This window comes from Salmo salar, chromosome 24 (genome assembly GCF_965601325.2).
Source record: "Salmo salar chromosome 24, fSalSal1, whole genome shotgun sequence".
NCBI classification, from domain to species: domain Eukaryota; kingdom Metazoa; phylum Chordata; class Actinopteri; order Salmoniformes; family Salmonidae; genus Salmo; species Salmo salar.
The window spans coordinates 45,799,385-45,822,400 of NC_138314.1; the positions used below are offsets into that span (position 1 = coordinate 45,799,385).

Below are 23,016 nucleotides of genomic sequence, written 5' to 3' on the forward strand. Positions count from 1 at the left end.
GCATTCCTTAGGCAGTTAGACTAGCTGCATCATAGTTAGCATTCCATACTATCAGAAACACCAAGACACCCTAAAGAATGCTATACAATTGTAAAGAGAACCAGCATGGGAACAGCCGTCCCATAGTCTCGCATACAAACTAAATGGAGCGAAGGGCAGTCTGAGCATGAACCGAGCCGAGACAACCAAGACAACAAATGTCAGTATCTTTTTATTCATGGTTGCAAAAAAAAACGAACTCGGGTTGTTAGCCTTCTTCGTTATGGTCGCGTTAGCCGTCTTTTTTTTGTTTGTTTTTGTTTTAGTAATGTGAATCGTTTCTGTTCACACTGAGGTGAACTGAGAACGGAATAATGGAAGGAATGAATCTAAGCCTCACGCTTATCACCTTGTGGAAGGTTGGGGCTTCCAGCGAGGCTTGGATTTCATTGGCCTTGTCTGGTGTGATTGTAGATCCTTCAGCCGAAGTCGCGAGAGTACGATTCTCCCATAGTATGTTGTACCGAAGTTAACTGACTGAAAAGGGAACATTTACTCCAAACGTAATCTTGATTAAGCCAGAACTAAATTCTTACGTAAATGGTCAGATACAAATGTTATGGTTTCCATGTGTTGCCATGCCAATACGAATAGACTGCAAAAAAATGTTTAACACAAGCTGCACATCTGTACATTATGATTCTAAAGCGGAGTGTAGTCCACGGGGTTCCTTCCTACTTTTTCCAACTGCTTTTTTTTTTTTAGAGAGACAGACTGAACTACAACTTCTGTTTATGAACAAAAATGAATTAGGGAGAAAAGGGGGGTAGAGAGAGTCAGGGGTAGAGAAAGAGTCAGTGGTAGAGAGAGTCAAGGAGAGAGAAAGAGTCAGTGGTAGAGAGAGTCAGGGAGAGAGAAAGAGTCAGAGGTAGAGACAGAGTCAGAGGTAGAGAAAGAGTCAGGGAAAGAGGAAAAGAATGAGGAAGAGAGATCGGAGAATCAGAGGAAGAGGGAGACGGATAGAGAGAAAGAGAGGAGAGAGAGGGAGACAGGGAGAGAGAGAGAGAAAGAGGGAGACAGAGAGAGAGAAAGAGAGGAGAGAGAGAGAGAAAGAGGGAGACAGAGAGAGAAAGAGAGGAGAAAGAGAGGGAGACAGGGAGAGAGAGAGAAAGAGAGAGACAGATAGAGAAAGAGAGGAGAGAGAGAGTGAAAGAGAGGAGAGAGAGAGGGAGACGGAGAGAGGGAGAGAAAGAGGGAGACAGAGAGAGAGAAAGAGAGGAGAGAGAGAGAGAGGGAGACAGGGAGAGAGAGAGAGAAAGAGGGAGACAGAGAGTGAGAAAGAGAGGAGAGAGACAGTGTGAAAGAGAGGAGAGAGAGAGAGTGAAAGAGAGGAGAGAGAGAGGGAGACAGGGAGAGAGAGAGAAAGAGGGAGACAGGGAGAGAGAGAGAAAGAGGGAGACAGGGAGAGAGAAAGAGAGGAGAGAGAGAGTGAAAGAGAGGAGAGAGAGAGGGAGACGGAGAGAGAGAGAGAAAGAGGTAGACAGAGAGAGAGAAAGAGAGGAGAGAGAAAGAGAGGAGAGAGAGAGAAAGACACACTTCTTTAAGTGCTGTAAGCTCCAGATGATGTTTGACCTGTGTGGGCTGACAACACAACACGTTTCATCCGTGTGTGTGTGCTTGCACTTCCAAAGAAATGCTTTTATTATAGCGTGTCATCTCCTGCCCCCTGGGGCTGCATACCTGTTGAATAACTGCCAAAGAGGAGAGGCCTCTGCCTCTGCATGCAGGTAACCGAGTGCAATGGGACAGGAAGTGATACGGAAGAAGCAGCCGAGCAAGCCATTTGGGGGAAAGGAGATACTCTTTACCCCAGAATTCTGGTTCTGCCATTTGTTGTGCAAGTTGTGACAGGAATGTGTTGAAAGGGTATAAAGCGTACGGAACTTTCACTGTAATCCACACAGCTGAGGAGAAGATAGTTCTTAGACTAGCTAAAGTTCACTGGACGGCTACAACACACACACACACACTTAGAAAAACCACAAGATATCAGGACTAAAACAGACTGTGATGGGTGAGTATCCTGCAACTGTGTAGTGTGTGTGTGTAGTGTGTGTGTGTGTGTGTGTGTGTGTGTCTTTGCGGTCCTAACACATAATTTGGTAACACTTAACCATGTCATAATATCTCATAACAGCTGACATAACTTGTCATAACCTGTCATAATATGATCATAACTCTGTCATGACCCATATATTTACACCTGTTGAGACATATATATTGCGTTATATGTTATTGAAATTTTATTGAAAATGTGTTTCTTAAATCCTTTGTTGTTGTTGTCGTCGTCGTTGTGAATTCTTTACGGTCGTGTTTGTTTGTTGATGCACTGTGACCCTCCTGTGTCCGACTAAGAAAATACCATTTATGACACTGTCAAGAGGCATTATGACATCATAATCAAATAAGCCAGATAGGCCAATCACGTACTGTACGTGCCCTTACATCAGTCCTCAGTCACAAAGAGGGTGTCTCGTCCTGCTCCTACATTCAGCCCAGTCATCAGCAAACAGAGCATTGGTGTAGGTGCATAGTCTTCCCTGTGGCTCAGTTGGTAGAGCATGGTGTTTGCAACGCCAGCATGGTGTTTGCAACGCCAGCATGGTGTGTGCAACGCCAGGGTTGTGGGTTTGATTCCCACATTTTTTAACAACCAGGGGCACACTCCAACACTCAGACATCATTTACAAACTAAATATTTGTGTTTAGTGAGTCCTCCAGATCAGAGGCAGTAGATGACCAGGGATGTTCTCTGTTTAGTGAGTCCTCCAGATCAGAGGCAGTAGGAATAACCAGGGATGTTCTCTGTTTAGTGAGTCCTCCAGATCAGAGGCAGTAGATGACCAGGGATGTTCTCTGTTTAGTGAGTCCTCCAGATCAGAGGCAGTAGGAATAACCAGGGATGTTCTCTGTTTAGTGAGTCCTCCAGATCAGAGGCAGTAGGGATGACCAGGGATGTTCTCTGTTTAGTGAGTCCACCAGATCAGAGGCAGTAGGGATGACCAGGGATGTTCTCTGTTTAGTGAGTCCTCCAGATCAGAGGCAGTAGGGGTGACCAGGGATGTTCTCTGTTTAGTGAGTCCACCAGATCAGAGGCAGTAGGAATAACCAAGGATGTTCTCTGTTTAGTGAGTCCTCCAGATCAGAGGCAGTAGGGATGACCAGGGATGTTCTCTGTTTAGTGAGTCCACCAGATCAGAGGCAGTAGGGATGACCAGGGATGTTCTCTGTTTAGTGAGTCCTCCAGATCAGAGGCAGTAGAGGTGACCAGGGATGTTCTCTGTTTAGTGAGTCCACCAGATCAGAGGCAGTAGGGATGACCAGGGATGTTCTCTGTTTAGTGAGTCCTCCAGATCAGAGGCAGTAGGGGTGACCAGGGATGTTCTCTGTTTAGTGAGTCCACCAGATCAGAGGCAGTAGGGATGACCAGGGATGTTCTCTGTTTAGTGAGTCCTCCAGATCAGAGGCAGTAGGGATGACCAGGGATGTTCTCTGTTTAGTGAGTCTGCTGCCAGATCAGAGGCAATAGGGATGACCAGGGATGTTCTCTGTTTAGTGAGTCCTCCAGATCAGAGGCAGTAGGGATGACCAGGGATGTTCTCTGTTTAGTGAGTCTGCTGCCAGATCAGAGGCAATAGGGATGACCAGGGATGTTCTCTGTTTAGTGAGTCCTCCAGATCAGAGGCAGTAGGGATGACCAGGGATGTTCTCTGTTTAGTGAGTCCACCAGATCAGAGGCAGTAGGAATGACCAGGGATGTTCTCTTGACAAGTGTATGAATTAGACAATTTTCCTGTCCTGCTAATCATTCAAAATGTAACGAGTACTTTTGGGTGTCACGGAAAATGTATGGAGTATAAAGTATATTATTTTCTTTAGGAATGTAGTGAAGTAAAAGTAAAAGTTGTCAAAAATATGAATAGTAAAGTAAAGTACAAATACCCCCCCCCCCCCCCCCAAAAAAAATATATACTTAAGAGGTACTTTAAAGTATTTTTACTAAAGTACTTTATACCGCTGGGTGTCAAGTAACATGTTACCTTTTTCCCCTATCCATTAACACACTTGACTAACCTACTCAGCCAACAAACCATTCATTAGTGCTGTGGCTAGATCAACAATGTTCATACCATGGTGCTACTATGGTATTTTCATTCATAACATGGTATACGTCTGAATCATGGAAACGTATGATGGTTTTAGCCTTGAAGTATGATGTTACTACCATGTTACTACCATTGTATCTAAATAATACCATGGTATTGCCTGATTTATACCGGGATGGTAGATGTGGATCATGGGAATTCCCTTTTTTTGTGTTTTTTTATTATTATTTTTTTACACATTTTTCTCCACGATTTCGTGGTGTCCAATTGGTAGTGACTGTCCTGTCCCATCGCTGCAACTCCCGTACGGATTCGGGAGAGGCGAAAGGTTGAGAGCCACGCATCCTCCCGAAACACAACCCAGCCAAGCCGCCCTGCTTCTTGACACAACACCTGGTTAACCTGGAAGCCAGCCTCTCCAATGTGTCTGAGGAAACACCGTACACCTGGCAACCGTGTAAGCGTGCATTGGGACCAGCCCGCCACAGGTGTCGCTAGTGCATGATGGGACAGGAACATCCCTGCCGGCCAAATACGTCTTTAGACATTTTTGAAAATGTATTACAATTTTTGAAATTGAAATATCACATTTACATAAGTATTCAGACGCTTTACTCAGTACTTTGTTGAAGCAACTTTGGCAGCAATTACAGCCTTGAGTCTTCTTGGGTATGACGCTACAAGCTTTGCACACCTGTATTTGGGGAGTTTCTCCCATTCTTCTCTGCAGATCTTCCGGGCTCTGGCTCTAGCTAAGCCACTCAAAGACATTCAGAGACTTCTCCCAAAGCCACTCCTGCGTTGTCTTGGCTGTGTGCTTAGTGTTGTTGTCCTGTTGGCAGGTGAACCTTTACCCCAGTCTGAGGTCCTGAGCGATCTAGAGCAGGTTTTCATCAAGCATCTATCTGTACTTTGCTCGTTCATCTTTCCCTCGATCCTGACTAGTCTCCCATTCCCTTCCACTGAAAAACATCTCCACAGCATGATGCTGCCACCACCATGCTTCACCGTAGAGATGGTGCCAGGTTTCCTCCAGATGTGACGCTTGGCATTCAGGCCAAAGCATTAAATCTTGGTTTCATCAGACCAGAGACTCTTGTTTCTCATGGTCTGAGTCCGTTAGGTGCCTTTTGGCGAACTCCAAGCAGGCTTTCATGTGCCTTTTACTGAGGAGTAGCTCCCATCTGGCCACCCTACCATAAAGGCCTGATTGGTGGAGTGCTGCAGAGATGGTTGTCCTTCTGGAAGGTTTTCCCATCTCCACAGAGGAACTCTGGAGCTCTGTCAGAGTGACCATCGGGTTCTTGGTCACCTCCCTGACCAAGGCCCTTCTTATGTAAATAAGATATTTCTGCTTTTTCATTTTCAATACATTTGCAAAAATGTCTAAAAACCTGTTTTTGCTTTGTCATTATGTAGTATTGTGTGTAGATTGATGAGGAAATACATTTTATTTCATCCATTTTAGAATAAGGCTGTAATGTAACAAAATGTGGAAAAAGTAAATACTTTCCGAATGCACTGTACATTGATGAATTTACACAAAACAAAAATATAAACGCAACATGGAAAGGTCCCATGTTTCATGAGCTGAAATAAAGATCCCAGAAATGTTTCATACACCCAAAAAGTTTATTTCTGTAAAATGTTTGTGTTTATGCCACAAATTTGTTTACGTCCCTATTAGTGAGCATTTCTCCTTTGCCAAGATAATCCATCCACTTGACAGATGTGGCATATCAAGAAGAAGATTAAACCGCATGATCATTACTCAGGTGCACCTTGTGCTGGCGGACAATAAAAGGCAACTTTGAAATGTGCAGTTTTTTGTCACACAACACAATGCCACATATGTCTCAAGTTGAGGCAGCATCCAATTGGCATGCTGACTGCAGGAATGTCCACCAGAGCTATTGCCAGATATTTTAATGTTCATTTCTCTACCATAAGCCGCCTCCAACGTCGTTTTAGAGGAATTTGTCAGTACATCCAACCGGCTTCACAACCACAGAACATGTGTAATCAGGCCAGGACCTCCACATCCTGTGGGAAACAGACCATCATAATACATTGTAAACAACTACTATGCGTTCATGTTTCACTACGTGCTTCTAGTACAAAACCATGGTATGTTTTATTTTCATTCTACTACCATGGTTCATTTGTGTACCATGGTAGCTAGTACAATTAACAAAAATATAAATGTTGTTTGTCACTATCATGGCAGGAAAACACCATAGTACTGGTCAGAGTTATATGTTGTATTTTATGTATATTTTATCTACATGACTTTATCTATAGAAATATACTGCAGTAGACTATACATAATTTAATTGTATGATTTTGAATCTAAACAAACACAGCGTATGTCAAAATCCCAAAGTCGTGTGACGTAGCGTATGTGAGTGTTTTGTGGAGCAGGGAGAATAGCATTCTGCTTCTGAACTGCAGTATTGTTAGGATACAGTTGTTCTCGATACAGCTCTTCAACAGTTTTGGACCTTTCCCACCATTTTGAACAGTTCTTTCCTTTTGAACAGCGCCTACATTTCGAACAGCTCCTCCATTTTGAACAGCTCCTTCATTTTGAACAGCACTTCCATTTTGAACAGCTCCTTCATTTTGAACAGCTCCTTCATTTTGAACGGTTCCTCCATTTTGAATATTGCCTCCATTTTGAACAGCGCCTCCATTTTGAACAGCTCCTTCATGAACAGCTCCTTCATTTTGAACAGCTCCTTCATTTTGAACAGCTCCTCCATTTTGAACAGCGCCTCTATTTTGAACAGCTCCTTCATTTTGAACAGCTCCTATATTTTGAACAGCTCCTCCATTTTAGCTCCTCCATTTTGAACAGCTCCTTCATTTTGAACAGCTCCTCCATTTTGAACAGCTCCTCCATTTAGAACAGCTCCTCCATTTTGAACAGCTCCTCCATTTTGAACAGCTCCTTCATTTGAAACAGCTCCTTCATTTTGAACAGCTCCTTCATTTTGAACAGCGCCTCCATTTTGAACAGCTCCTCCATTTTGAAATGCTCCTCCATTTTGAACAGATCCTCCATTTTGAACAGCTCCTTCATTTTGAACAGCTCCTCCATTTTGAACAGCTCCTTCATTTTGAACAGCTCTTCCATTTTGAACAGCTCCTCCATTTTGAACAGCTTCTTCATTTTGAACAGCTCCTTCATTATGAACAGCTCCTCCATTTTGAACAGCTCCTCCATTTTGAACAGCTCCTTCATTTTGAACAGCTCCTTCATTTTGAACAGCTCCTCCATTTTGAACAGCTCCTTCATTTTGAACAGCTTCTTCATTTTGAAAAGCGCCTCTATTTTGAACAGCTTCTTCATTTTGAACAGCTCCTCCATTTTGAACAGCTCCTCCATTTTGAACAGCTCCTTCATTATGAACAGCTCCTCCATTTTGAACAGCTCCTTCATTTTGAACAGCGCCTCCATTTTGAACAGCTCCTTCATTATGAACAGCTCCTCCATTTTGAACAGCTCCTTCATTTTGAACAGCTCCTTCATTTTGAACAGCTCCTTCATTCTGAACAGCTCCTTCATTCTGAACAGCTCCTTCATTTTGAACAGCTCCTCCATTTTGAACAGCTTCTTCATTTTGAACAGCTCCTTCATTTTGAACAGCTCTTCCATTTTGAACAGCTCCTCCATTTTGAACAGCTCCTTCATTATGAACAGCTCCTTCATTATGAACAGCTCCTTCATTATGAACAGCTCCTTCATTATGAACAGCTCCTTCATTTTGAACAGCTCCTTCATTTTGAACAGCTTCTACATTTTGAACAGCTCCTCCATTTTGAACAGCTCCTTCATTTTGAACAGCTCCTTCATTTTGATCAGCTCCTTCATTTTGACCAGCTCCTCCATTTTGAACAGCTCCTTCATTTTGAACAGCTCCTCCATTTTGAACAGCTCCTTCATTTTGAACAGCTCCTCCATTTTGAACAGCTCCTCCATTTTGAACAGCTTCTTCATTTTGAACAGCTCCTTCATTTTGAACAGCTCCTTCATTTTGAACAGCTCCTTCATTTTGAACAGCTCCTTCATTTTGAACAGCTCCTTCATTTTGAACAGCTCCTTCATTTTGAACAGCTCCTTCATTTTGAACAGCTCCTCCATTTTGAACAGCTCCTACATTTTGAACAGCTCCTCCATTTTGAACAGCTCCTTCATTTTGAACAGCTCCTTCATTTTGAACAGCTCCTCCATTTTGAACAGCGCCTCCATTTTGAACAGCTCCTTCATTTTGAACAGCTCCTTCATTTTGAACAGCTCCTTCATTTTGAACAGCTCCTCCATTTTGAACAGCTCCTCCATTTTGAACAGCGCCTCCATTTTGAACAGCTCCTCCATTTTGAACAGCTCCTTCATTTTGAACAGCTCCTTCATTTTGAACAGCTTCTTCATTTTGAACAGCTCCTCCATTTGAACAGCTCCTCCATTTTAGCTCCTCCATTTTGAACAGCTCCTCCATTTTGAACAGCTCCTTCATTTTGAACAGCTTCTCCATTTTGAACAGCTCCTTCATTTTGAACAGCTTCTTCATTTTGAACAGCTCCTCCATTTTGAACAGCTCCTCCATTTTGAACAGCTCCTTCATTTTGAACAGCTACTCCATTTTGAACAGCTCCTTCATTTTGAACAGCTCCTTCACTTGAAACAGCTCCTGCATTTTGAACAGCGCCTCCATTTTGAACAGCTCCTTCATTTGAAACAGCTCCTTCATTTTGAACAGCTCCTTCATTTTGAACAGCTCCTTCATTTTGAACAGCTCCTTCATTTTGAACAGCTTCTTCATTTTGAACAGCTCCTTTATTTTGAACAGCTCCTTCATTTTGAACAGCTTCTTCATTTTGAACAGCTCCTCCATTTTGAACAGCTCCTCCATTTTGAACAGCTCCTTCATTTTGAACAGCTACTCCATTTTGAACAGCTCCTTCATTTTCAACAGCTCCTTCACTTGAAACAGCTCCTCCATTTTGAACAGCGCCTCCATTTTGAACAGCTCCTTCATTTGAAACAGCTCCTTCATTTTGAACAGCTCCTTCATTTTGAACAGCTCCTCCATTTTGAACAGCTCCTTCATTTTGAACAGCTCCTTCATTTTGAACAGCTCCTTCATTTTGAACAGCTCCTTCATTTTGAACAGCTTCTTCATTTTGAACAGCTCCTCCATTTTGAACAGCTCCTCCATTTTAGCTCCTCCATTTTGAACAGCTCCTCCATTTTGAACAGCTCCTTCATTTTGAACAGCTTCTCCATTTTGAACAGCTCCTTCATTTTGAACAGCTCCTTCATTTTGAACAGCTTCTTCATTTTGAACAGCTCCTCCATTTTGAACAGCTCCTCCATTTTGAACAGCTCCTTTATTTTGAACAGCTACTCCATTTTGAACAGCTCCTTCATTTTGAACAGCTCCTTCATTTGAAACAGCTCCTTCATTTTGAACAGCTCCTTCATTTTGAACAGCTCCTTCATTTTGAACAGCTCCTCCATTTTGAACAGCTCCTCCATTTTGAACAGCTCCTCCATTTTGAACAGCTCCTTCATTTTGAAACAGCTCCTTCATTTTGAACAGCTCCTCCATTTTGAACAGCTCCTCCATTTAGAACAGCTCCTCCATTTTGAACAGCTCCTCCATTTTGAACAGCTCCTTCATTTGAAACAGCTCCTCCATTTTGAACAGCTCCTTCATTTTGAACAGCGCCTCCATTTTGAACAGCTCCTCCATTTTGAACAGCTCCTCCATTTTGAACAGCGCCTCCATTTTGAACAGCTCCTTCATTTTGAACAGCTCCTCCATTTTGAACAGCTCCTTCATTATGAACAGCTCCTTCCATTATGAACAGCTCCTTCATTTTGAACAGCTCCTTCATTATGAACAGCTCCTCCATTTTGAACAGCTCCTTCATTTTGAACAGCTCCTTCATTTTGAACAGCTCCTACATTTTGAACAGCTCCTCCATTTTGAACAGCTCCTTCATTTTGAACAGCTCCTTCATTTTGAACAGCTCCTCCATTTTGAACAGCTCCTCCATTTTGAACAGCTTCTTCATTTTGAACAGCTCCTTCATTTTGAACAGCTCCTTCATTTTGAACAGCTCCTTCATTATGAACAGCTCCTCCATTTTGAACAGCTCCTTCATTTTGAACAGCTCCTCCATTTTGAACAGCTCCTTCATTTTGAACAGCTTCTTCATTTTGAAAAGCGCCTCCATTTTGAACAGCTTCTTCATTTTGAACAGCTCCTCCATTTTGAACAGCTCCTTCATTATGAACAGCTCCTTCATTATGAACAGCTCCTTCATTATGAACAGCTCCTTCATTATGAACAGCTCCTTCATTTTGAACAGCTTCTTCATTTTGAACAGCTTCTACATTTTGAACAGCTCCTCCATTTTGAACAGCTCCTTCATTTTGAACAGCTCCTTCATTTTGATCAGCTCCTTCATTTTGACCAGCTCCTCCATTTTGAACAGCTCCTTCATTTTGAACAGCTTCTTCATTTTGAACAGCTCCTCCATTTTGAACAGCTCCTCCATTTTGAACAGCTCCTTCATTTTGAACAGCTCCTTCATTTTGAACAGCTCCTTCATTTTGAACAGCTCCTTCATTTTGAACAGCTTCTGCATTTTGAACAGCTCCTTCATTTTGAACAGCTCCTTCATTTTGAACAGCTTCTTCATTTTGAACAGCTCCTCCATTTTGAACAGCTCCTCCATTTTGAACAGCTCCTTCATTTTGAACAGCTACTCCATTTTGAACAGCTCCTTCATTTTGAACAGCTCCTTCACTTGAAACAGCTCCTCCATTTTGAACAGCGCCTCCATTTTGAACAGCTCCTTCATTTGAAACAGCTCCTTCATTTTGAACAGCTCCTTCATTTTGAACAGCTCCTCCATTTTGAACAGCTCCTCCATTTTGAACAGCGCCTCCATTTTGAACAGCTCCTCCATTTTGAACAGCTCCTTCATTTTGAACAGCTCCTTCATTTTGAACAGCTCCTTCATTTTGAACAGCTCCTCCATTTGAACAGCTCCTCCATTTTGAACAGCGCCTCCATTTTGAACAGCTCCTTCATTTGAAACAGCTCCTTCATTTTGAACAGCTCCTTCATTTTGAACAGCTCCTCCATTTTGAACAGCTCCTCCATTTTGAACAGCTCCTTCATTTTGAACAGCTTCTCCATTTTGAACAGCTCCTTCATTTTGAACAGCTTCTTCATTTTGAACAGCTCCTCCATTTTGAACAGCTCCTCCATTTTGAACAGCTCCTTCATTTTGAACAGCTACTCCATTTTGAACAGCTCCTTCATTTTGAACAGCTCCTTCACTTGAAACAGCTCCTGCATTTTGAACAGCGCCTCCATTTTGAACAGCTCCTTCATTTTGAAACAGCTCCTTCATTTTGAACAGCTCCTCCATTTTGAACAGCTCCTTCATTTTGAAACAGCTCCTTCATTTTGAACAGCTCCTTCATTTTGAAACAGCTCCTTCATTTTGAACAGCTCCTTCATTTTGAACAGCTTCTTCATTTTGAACAGCTCCTCCATTTTGAACAGCTCCTCCATTTTGAACAGCTCCTTCATTTTGAACAGCTACTCCATTTTGAACAGCTCCTCCATTTTCAACAGCTCCTCCATCTTGAAACAGCTCCTCCATTTTGAACAGCGCCTCCATTTTGAACAGCTCCTTCATTTTGAAACAGCTCCTTCATCTTGAAACAGCTCCTCCATTTTGAACAGCTCCTCCATTTTGAACAGCTCCTTCATTTTGAAACAGCTCCTTCATTTTGAACAGCTCCTTCATTTTGAACAGCTCCTCCATTTTGAACAGCTCCTCCATTTTGAACAGCTCCTCCATTTTGAACAGCTCCTCCATTTTAGCTCCTCCATTTTGAACAGCTCCTCCATTTTGAACAGCTCCTTCATTTTGAACAGCTTCTCCATTTTGAACAGCTCCTTCATTTTGAACAGCTCCTTCATTTTGAACAGCTTCTTCATTTTGAACAGCTCCTCCATTTTGAACAGCTCCTCCATTTTGAACAGCTCCTTTATTTTGAACAGCTACTCCATTTTGAACAGCTCCTTCATTTTGAACAGCTCCTTCCATTTGAAACAGCTCCTTCATTTTGAACAGCTCCTTCATTTAGAACAGCTCCTTCATTTTGAACAGCTCCTCCATTTTGAACAGCTCCTCCATTTTGAACAGCGCCTCCATTTTGAACAGCTCCTTCATTTGAAACAGCTCCTTCATTTTGAACAGCTCCTTCATTTGAAACAGCTCCTTCATTTTGAACAGCTCCTTCATTTTGAACAGCTTCTTCATTTTGAACAGCTCCTTCATTTTGAACAGCTCCTTCATTTTGAACAGCTTCTTCATTTTGAACAGCTCCTCCATTTTGAACAGCTCCTCCATTTTGAACAGCTCCTCCATTTTGAACAGCTCCTCCATTTTGAACAGCTCCTTCATTTTGAACAGCTCCTTCATTTTGAACAGCTCCTTCACTTGAAACAGCTCCTTCACTTGAAACAGCTCCTCCATTTTGAACAGCGCCTCCATTTTGAACAGCTCCTTCATTTGAAACAGCTCCTTCATTTTGAACAGCTCCTCCATTTTGAACAGCGCCTCCATTTTGAACAGCTCCTTCATTTGAAACAGCTCCTTCATTTTGAACAGCTCCTTCATTTGAAACAGCTCCTTCATTTTGAACAGCTCCTTCATTTTGAACAGCTCCTCCATTTTGAACAGCTCCTCCATTTTGAACAGCGCCTCCATTTTGAACAGCTCCTCCATTTTGAACAGCTCCTTCATTTTTAACAGCTCCTTCATTTTGAACAGCTCCTTCATTTTGAACAGCTCCTTCATTTTGAACAGCTTCTTCATTTTGAACAGCTCCTCCATTTTGAACAGCTCCTCCATTTTAGCTCCTCCATTTTGAACAGCTCCTCCATTTTGAACAGCTCCTCCATTTTAGCTCCTCCATTTTGAACAGCTCCTCCATTTTGAACAGCTCCTGTGCCAGGATAAACATACTGATTAACATAGTCTCCTTTTTTGACTGTGTTTGTTCTGTGCTTTTCAATGTTGTGTTTTTAAAAAATATATTTTTTATTATTATTTTTTTTTGGGGGGGGGGGGGAGATCTTGGGGCGGAAGATAGCCTAGTGGTTAAAGTGTTTGGCCAGTAACTGAAAGGTTGCTGGATCAAATTCCTGAGCTGACAAGGTAAAACATCTGTCGTTCTGCCTCTGGACAAGGCAGTTAACCCACTGTTCCCTGGTAGGCTGTCATTGTCACTAGTGGTTCTGTGGGGGGGTTGCCACTGTCCGTTATTAGACAGTGGCAATGTGGAACATGGTCTTTTGCCTGCAATGCAGTGAAGAAAACGATATGACAACAATAACGTCTAATGCAGGGGTGTCAAACTCAAATACCCAGTGGGCCAAAATGTAAAACCTGAACAAAGTCGCGGGCCAACATTGAACAAATGAACCTTTTAATATGGACCCAAACAAGTTTTGCTTTAACATTGAATATGGAACAAGCATCGCTTATTACCATACAATATATAATTTAATAGTGGAGACATGCAAAATCAAATTTCAAATGAAAAAACACATCAATGGCATTCATTTATTAAATAAATTAAATTTTAATAAAAATCGTATGCCTCTTTTCTATTCGCAGCCTTCTGATTTAAATACCAAAATAAACTTTTTCCACTGGCTAATAATTTTACAAATAAAATGATAATACTCCACGGATGAAGACTGACAGCTGAGCAGTATCAGATGCGTCGCAGCTCTCATCCACAGCGAGGGAGAACGCAACGAAATCTTTTCCATCAGCTGGTCATACAGATTGGTGGCAAGATCACATGTGCAATCAGCTACTGTGTTCCTGCTCAGGCTCACGTTTGAAAATGCTTGCTTTTTCTCTGGGCATACGAGGTCACAAACTTTCATAATGCACTTTTTCACGAACTCTCCCTCATTAAAGGGCCGGGCTGATTTTGCGATCTCTGCTGCCACTATATAACTAGCCTTTACAGCAGCCTCACTTTGTGATGTGGCTTTTTTGAACATATTCCGTTGTGAAACCAAACTTCTTTTCATCTCCTCTACTTTCTGGCTCCTTTGAGTCATGTCCAGGTCCTTGTATTTGTCATGGTGTTTCGTGTTTCAGTATGATATATTGGATAAAGTAATAAAGACAGACACCAATGTCTAGTTCAATAGCCTTGTTCATGCATTGTACAAATCCCTACACGCGGAGTCCGGGGAACAGTCCGGCTAGTCGATTACCTATCAACTAGACTCCGTAACATCATCCTTTTCAATAGAAAGTGCAAACATAACAGCATAACATTAAATTCTTAACAATCAAGTCATAACAATTAAGAACGCATGACATTTTCTTTTTACTTCAGTTGTCATCTTCCTTTCTTTTTAAATGTTCTTTTTCTTTTTTCTTTATTTTATTTTATTTAATTTTTTAAAAATGTTTTAATTTTTAAATGTTTATTTTTATAAACAGTCTCTTGCTTACAGAGTAAGCCTGTCCGGTGGCTTGCACAGCCGACCCACCCGTGAGTAAGTATTGGCTCTGACAGGGGTAGGATTAGGGCCACGAGCTGGAGAGCTTGGTGGGGTAGAAGCCTCACCTTCAGTTGGCTCATGTCTCAATTCTGCACCTCTTACCCTTAGGCCTGGACTGTGATCCATCTCATCTAGGTGAGTGTATGGCGTGTTCTGGTTTGTCCGCTCTGCTACGCGCAGATCCACCCGATTGCGACGATAGAGGGAGCCACCAACATCCACCAGGTAAGAGCGTGGTGCAACTCTCTGTAGGCACGTGCCCAGCCTCCAAAGTCCTGTGTGGTCTCCCGGCAGCGGTTTCATCCTTATCGTTTCACCCACCTCCAGTTCTGGTAGGTCTCGAGCAGTCCGGTCGTAGAAGCACTTAGCGAGCTGCTTTCTGCGACGCAGTTTGTCCGTGACGCCAACCATGACGCAGGGCTCAAGTAGCTTGTTAGCTACGGGGATGGTAGTCTTCAGACGTCTGGACAGAAGGCGTTGTGCTGGGCTGCTGTCCATGTTTTCGGTGGGTGTGTTCCTCCACTGTAAGATCGCTTTCCATGGGTCGTTGCTGTCGCGCGCGGCCCTGCTTAACAGGTTTTTTGCAATCTTGACAGCTGACTCTGCCTTGCCATTTGCTTTTGGGTGTCTTGGAGAGGAGGTTACATGGTCAAACTCCCATTCTGAGGCGAAACGCTTGAACTGTGCAGTGAATTGTGGGCCATTGTCCGTGATTACCTTGTCAGGCTGACCTTGCCTGGCAAACTGCGCCTTGCAGCGCTTTATGACCGTCTCTGCAGACAAGTCAGGGAGCAGTTCAATTTCCCAAAAGTCAGAGTAGTGATCCACAATGAGAAGATAGTCCTTTTGTCTGTGGCTGAATAAGTCCATGCTGACGATTTGCCAGGCCCTTGTGGGCAGTTCGTGTGACATCATGGTTTCCTTTTGCTGTTCATGAGCGTACTCGTTGCACGTGGTACAGTTGCTGACAAAGTCTTTAATTTCTGCTTGCATGTTTGGCCAGTATAATGTTTCACGAGCCTGGCGGTAGCATGCGTCACCTCCAACGTGACTGGAGTGTATGCGGGTAAGCATCTCTGGACGTAGTGATTTGGGAATAATGACCTTCTGACCTCTGAACAAGACGCCATTTTGCACGCTGATCTCATCTCGAAAGGTCCAGTTTTCTCTCACTGTGAAAGGTGTCTCCTCTTTCAGGTATGGCCAACCTGCGAGAGCCATGGACTTCAGTGATTGTAGGTGTTCGTCCTTGTCAGTGTGTTGCCTGATCTGGGCTAGGCGGTGATCTGTGACGTTTAAGTAGTCTGCCTGATTGATCTGTTGAACATCTTGTTGTTCCTGCTGTAGCGAACAGATGGCCTGCCGCTGATAGGCAGTGCCTCTGCCTGTACATTGTGCCGTTGCTCAGTGTGTCGCTGATGTACATCTCTGGTCCTGGCTTGTAAATGACCTTCAGGCTGTAGTTTTGCAGAGTCAGGAGCATGCTTTGAAGCCTCTTGGGCGCGTTGAGGAGAGGTTTACTGAATATGGCAATGAGTGGTTTGTGGTCAGTTTCAGCGGTGACCAGCTCTCGACCATACAAGTAGTGATGGAATCGCTGGCAAGAGAAGACGATGCTGAGGCACTCTTTCTCAATTTGTGCATAGATCTGTTAGGTGGGGGTGAACGCTCTCGAGGCAAACGCAACGGGTTGGCCTTCCTGCATAAGGCAGCATCCAAGTCCCCTTTGACTGGAGTCACTCTGGATCGTGACAGGCTTCGTGACGTCGTAGTAGCGCAACACTGGCATGGATGAAGCCAGAGATTTCATCTCCTGCACCGCTGCCTCGTGCTTGGGTAGCCAGTGCCATGGTGTGTCTTTGTCCAGCAACCGGCGCAGAGGCTCACAGACTGCTGATAGGTGTGGCATGAACTTTGCAAGATAGTTTGCAAAACCGATGAGACGCTGTACTCCTTTTGCATCAGATGGGTTTGGCATGTCGAGGATCGCTCGGACCTTGTCTGGGTCCGGCTTCAGGCCTTTTGCCGAAAGAATGTGGCCATGGAAGTGGATGTCTTTCACCTTGAACTGTAGCTTCTTCAGGCCAAGACGAAGCTTAACTGTTCGACAGCGCTCCATCAGTGCCAGGAGCTTCACATCGTGGTCGCGTTCTGCTTCATTGTCTGTGTCACCACAGCCTACGATCAGGACATCATCAGCGATGGGTTCAATGCCCTTGAACCCAGCCAGTAACTCGTGCTGCTTGCGTTGGTATACCTCAGGTGCCACTGAGACACCAAACGGGAGCTTGAGCCAGCGTTTCCGACCCCAGGGGGTCCAGAAGGTAGTCATGAAGCTGCTTTCTTCGTCCAGCTTGCATTGAAGGAATGCATCTCGGGCATCCACCAAGGTGAAAATCCTGGCCTTGGGAAGCTTGTAGAGGACATCCTCTAGTGTCGGCATGATGTAGTGGGATCGTTTTAATGCTTGGTTCAGATGCTTTGGGTCGATGCAGACCCTCAGCTTCTCTGGTTTTTTCACTATGACCATATTGCTGATCCAGTCAGTTGGTTCGGTCACAGATGTCATGTGGCCATCGGCCTCATACTTGTCCAGCTGGGCCTTCACAGCCACTTTCATTGCAATGGGCACATTGCGAGGAGCACACTGGACTGGAGTGATGCTCTCATCCACTTCAAAGTGTACCTCACCAGGCACTGATTCAACGGGCATGTTGAATACATCGTCATATCTGCTGAGTAGTTGTTCTTTGGACAGGGGTCCATGCTGGACATGATCCACAATGTGCAGGTCATTTGGTACAGTGAACTGCATCAGTCCCAGGCGTTCGCATGTAGAGCCTGAGAGGAGAGGATGTTGACTGGTTTTCACAATCTCAAACTCCAGCTTGTGTTTGCGTCCCCGAATAACACATTCGGTCTCAAAGGTGCCCATAGAGCTCATTAGCTCTCCTGAGTACAGCTTTAGTCTAGTATCGCTGGGCAATAGATGTGTGTCAGGTGCCAGATTGATTTTGTCTTTTGTAGCTCATTATGTTGCACCGGAATCCAGTTGACATTGTTGTTGCTTGTTGTGTAATCGTAGTGTCACGAACCATTTCTTCCCTCTTGAGTGTACAGCCCCAATGGATTCATGCATGTAAACGTCACTTTCACTGTTCAGCTCTGAACATTGAGTGACATCATCAACACAGTGAATCTTGCCCTCGCTCACCCTTCTTTTGCTTTTGAGACACACTTTTTGCAAAGTGATTATTAGTTCCACAAGCTCTGCATGGTTTTCCATAGGCAGGGCAGTGCTCTTTGCCACGTGTGTGTGTATTCCCACAGTATTTACATGCTACTGGGCTCTCTGTGTTCACCGTTCGTGGTGAATTACTCTGCCTTGATTGGTTTTGCCTGAATGTCTGCCTAGCAACAGCGTGAACAGTGTCAACGTCGGAGCGTGGGGTTTCGATTTCCATTGCTCTCATTCTCATGTCAGTGACTTCAGCAGTGCGGCACATTTTGATGGCAGTTACTAATGTTAAGCCTCTCTCTCTCAGTAGACGCCGGCGTGTATCCTCATTTGCAATTCCCAGTACTATTTTGTCACGAATCAATTCATCTTTCAATCCCCCGTATTCACAAGTGGCGGATTTTTCTCTCAAACGGGTTACAAAGTTGTGTACTGACTCACCCTCTTCCTGTTTGCAGCTTCCGAAAACGAACCGCTCGTAAATTACGTTTCTGGCGGGTTTGAAGTAATTCTCCAATGCATCCAATATAGCCTTTGCATCACACTGTTGTCGCGCTGTGAGGGTGAGATTGTGCCGGTAGATATGCCTGCATTCGCTGCCCATTAAACTCCTCAGAGTTGCCGCTTGTACCTCGTTGGGTTTCTCATGTAGACCGGTCGCCAGCGCATAGTCCTCGAATTCATCCCTGAAATTGTCCCAATTAGTATTCCAGTCCCCTGTGAGAACCATGGGATTAGGTGGCGGAATGTTCGCTGCCATAGCGATGGAATAGGAGACTTCTTTGCCTTCAGTCATCGAGGTAGGTAGTGATGCTAGCTAACCAGCTAACAACTAGTTGATCAGTGTTGTGAGTAGGAATCGGCGTGTGTTCGCATATGGAACGTAACCGCGCCTATACTGTACTTAGCTACAAAAATAACAAACGTATGGTTTTCGAGCCACTTCTGATACCATGTTTCAGTATGATATATTGGATAAAGTAATAAAGACAGACACCAATGTCTAGTTCAATAGCCTTGTTCATGCATTGTACAAATCCCTACACGCGGAGTCCGGGGAACAGTCCGGCTAGTCGATTACCTATCAACTAGACTCCGTAACATCATCCTTTTCAATAGAAAGTGCAAACATAACAGCATAACATTAAATTCTTAACAATCAAGTCATAACAATTAAGAACGCATGACATTTTCTTTTTACTTCAGTTGTCATCTTCCTTTCTTTTAAATGTTCTTTTTCTTTTTCTTTATTTTATTTTATTTAATTTTTTAATTTTTTTTTAATTTTTAAATGTTTATTTTTATAAACAGTCTCTTGCTTACAGAGTAAGCCTGTCCGGTGGCTTGCACAGCCGACCCACCCGTGAGTAAGTATTGGCTCTGACAGGGGTAGGATTAGGGCCACGAGCTGGAGAGCTTGGTGGGGTAGAAGCCTCACCTTCAGTTGGCTCATGTCTCAATTCTGCACCTCTTACCCTTAGGCCTGGACTGTGATCCATCTCATCTAGGTGAGTGTATGGCGTGTTCTGGTTTGTCCGCTCTGCTACGCGCAGATCCACCCGATTGCGACGATAGAGGGAGCCACCAACATCCACCAGGTAAGAGCGTGGTGCAACTCTCTGTAGGCACGTGCCCAGCCTCCAAAGTCCTGTGTGGTCTCCCGGCAGCGGTTTCATCCTTATCGTTTCACCCACCTCCAGTTCTGGTAGGTCTCGAGCAGTCCGGTCGTAGAAGCACTTAGCGAGCTGCTTTCTGCGACGCAGTTTGTCCGTGACGCCAACCATGACGCAGGGCTCAAGTAGCTTGTTAGCTACGGGGATGGTAGTCTTCAGACGTCTGGACAGAAGGCGTTGTGCTGGGCTGCTGTCCATGTTTTCGGTGGGTGTGTTCCTCCACTGTAAGATCGCTTTCCATGGGTCGTTGCTGTCGCGCGCGGCCCTGCTTAACAGGTTTTTTGCAATCTTGACAGCTGACTCTGCCTTGCCATTTGCTTTTGGGTGTCTTGGAGAGGAGGTTACATGGTCAAACTCCCATTCTGAGGCGAAACGCTTGAACTGTGCAGTGAATTGTGGGCCATTGTCCGTGATTACCTTGTCAGGCTGACCTTGCCTGGCAAACTGCGCCTTGCAGCGCTTTATGACCGTCTCTGCAGACAAGTCAGGGAGCAGTTCAATTTCCCAAAAGTCAGAGTAGTGATCCACAATGAGAAGATAGTCCTTTTGTCTGTGGCTGAATAAGTCCATGCTGACGATTTGCCAGGCCCTTGTGGGCAGTTCGTGTGACATCATGGTTTCCTTTTGCTGTTCATGAGCGTACTCGTTGCACGTGGTACAGTTGCTGACAAAGTCTTTAATTTCTGCTTGCATGTTTGGCCAGTATAATGTTTCACGAGCCTGGCGGTAGCATGCGTCACCTCCAACGTGACTGGAGTGTATGCGGGTAAGCATCTCTGGACGTAGTGATTTGGGAATAATGACCTTCTGACCTCTGAACAAGACGCCATTTTGCACGCTGATCTCATCTCGAAAGGTCCAGTTTTCTCTCACTGTGAAAGGTGTCTCCTCTTTCAGGTATGGCCAACCTGCGAGAGCCATGGACTTCAGTGATTGTAGGTGTTCGTCCTTGTCAGTGTGTTGCCTGATCTGGGCTAGGCGGTGATCTGTGACGTTTAAGTAGTCTGCCTGATTGATCTGTTGAACATCTTGTTGTTCCTGCTGTAGCGAACAGATGGCCTGCCGCTGATAGGCAGTGCCTCTGCCTGTACATTGTGCCGTTGCTCAGTGTGTCGCTGATGTACATCTCTGGTCCTGGCTTGTAAATGACCTTCAGGCTGTAGTTTTGCAGAGTCAGGAGCATGCTTTGAAGCCTCTTGGGCGCGTTGAGGAGAGGTTTACTGAATATGGCAATGAGTGGTTTGTGGTCAGTTTCAGCGGTGACCAGCTCTCGACCATACAAGTAGTGATGGAATCGCTGGCAAGAGAAGACGATGCTGAGGCACTCTTTCTCAATTTGTGCATAGTTCTGTTAGGTGGGGGTGAACGCTCTCGAGGCAAACGCAACGGGTTGGCCTTCCTGCATAAGGCAGCATCCAAGTCCCCTTTGACTGGAGTCACTCTGGATCGTGACAGGCTTCGTGACGTCGTAGTAGCGCAACACTGGCATGGATGAAGCCAGAGATTTCATCTCCTGCACCGCTGCCTCGTGCTTGGGTAGCCAGTGCCATGGTGTGTCTTTGTCCAGCAACCGGCGCAGAGGCTCACAGACTGCTGATAGGTGTGGCATGAACTTTGCAAGATAGTTTGCAAAACCGATGAGACGCTGTACTCCTTTTGCATCAGATGGGTTTGGCATGTCGAGGATCGCTCGGACCTTGTCTGGGTCCGGCTTCAGGCCTTTTGCCGAAAGAATGTGGCCATGGAAGTGGATGTCTTTCACCTTGAACTGTAGCTTCTTCAGGCCAAGACGAAGCTTAACTGTTCGACAGCGCTCCATCAGTGCCAGGAGCTTCACATCGTGGTCGCGTTCTGCTTCATTGTCTGTGTCACCACAGCCTACGATCAGGACATCATCAGCGATGGGTTCAATGCCCTTGAACCCAGCCAGTAACTCGTGCTGCTTGCGTTGGTATACCTCAGGTGCCACTGAGACACCAAACGGGAGCTTGAGCCAGCGTTTCCGACCCCAGGGGGTCCAGAAGGTAGTCATGAAGCTGCTTTCTTCGTCCAGCTTGCATTGAAGGAATGCATCTCGGGCATCCACCAAGGTGAAAATCCTGGCCTTGGGAAGCTTGTAGAGGACATCCTCTAGTGTCGGCATGATGTAGTGGGATCGTTTTAATGCTTGGTTCAGATGCTTTGGGTCGATGCAGACCCTCAGCTTCTCTGGTTTTTTCACTATGACCATATTGCTGATCCAGTCAGTTGGTTCGGTCACAGATGTCATGTGGCCATCGGCCTCATACTTGTCCAGCTGGGCCTTCACAGCCACTTTCATTGCAATGGGCACATTGCGAGGAGCACACTGGACTGGAGTGATGCTCTCATCCACTTCAAAGTGTACCTCACCAGGCACTGATTCAACGGGCATGTTGAATACATCGTCATATCTGCTGAGTAGTTGTTCTTTGGACAGGGGTCCATGCTGGACATGATCCACAATGTGCAGGTCATTTGGTACAGTGAACTGCATCAGTCCCAGGCGTTCGCATGTAGAGCCTGAGAGGAGAGGATGTTGACTGGTTTTCACAATCTCAAACTCCAGCTTGTGTTTGCGTCCCCGAATAACACATTCGGTCTCAAAGGTGCCCATAGAGCTCATTAGCTCTCCTGAGTACAGCTTTAGTCTAGTATCGCTGGGCAATAGATGTGTGTCAGGTGCCAGATTGATTTTGTCTTTTGTAGCTCATTATGTTGCACCGGAATCCAGTTGACATTGTTGTTGCTTGTTGTGTAATCGTAGTGTCACGAACCATTTCTTCCCTCTTGAGTGTACAGCCCCAATGGATTCATGCATGTAAACGTCACTTTCACTGTTCAGCTCTGAACATTGAGTGACATCATCAACACAGTGAATCTTGCCCTCGCTCACCCTTCTTTTGCTTTTGAGACACACTTTTTGCAAAGTGATTATTAGTTCCACAAGCTCTGCATGGTTTTCCATAGGCAGGGCAGTGCTCTTTGCCACGTGTGTGTGTATTCCCACAGTATTTACATGCTACTGGGCTCTCTGTGTTCACCGTTCGTGGTGAATTACTCTGCCTTGATTGGTTTTGCCTGAATGTCTGCCTAGCAACAGCGTGAACAGTGTCAACGTCGGAGCGTGGGGTTTCGATTTCCATTGCTCTCATTCTCATGTCAGTGACTTCAGCAGTGCGGCACATTTTGATGGCAGTTACTAATGTTAAGCCTCTCTCTCTCAGTAGACGCCGGCGTGTATCCTCATTTGCAATTCCCAGTACTATTTTGTCACGAATCAATTCATCTTTCAATCCCCCGTATTCACAAGTGGC

The 23,016-nt window shown here is 44.7% G+C and overlaps 1 protein-coding gene across 2 annotated transcripts in view; it reads left to right on the plus strand.

Annotated features, from left to right (window-relative positions):
* The first annotated feature begins 1,775 nt into the window (after positions 1–1,775).
* Positions 1,776–23,016, plus strand: part of LOC106585940 (epigen) — a 28,793-nt gene continuing 7,552 nt past the window's right edge. Inside the window, exon 1 of one of the 2 annotated variants that reach the window (XM_014172691.3) lies at positions 1,776–2,053. Coding sequence is in view for 1 of the 2 variants with exons in the window: in XM_045706737.2 (XP_045562693.1) it covers positions 2,050–2,053 (4 nt within the window). In the remaining variant the exon portion in view is untranslated. The remainder of the gene's footprint in view (positions 2,054–23,016) is intronic. The other variant, XM_045706737.2, reaches the window with a different exon arrangement.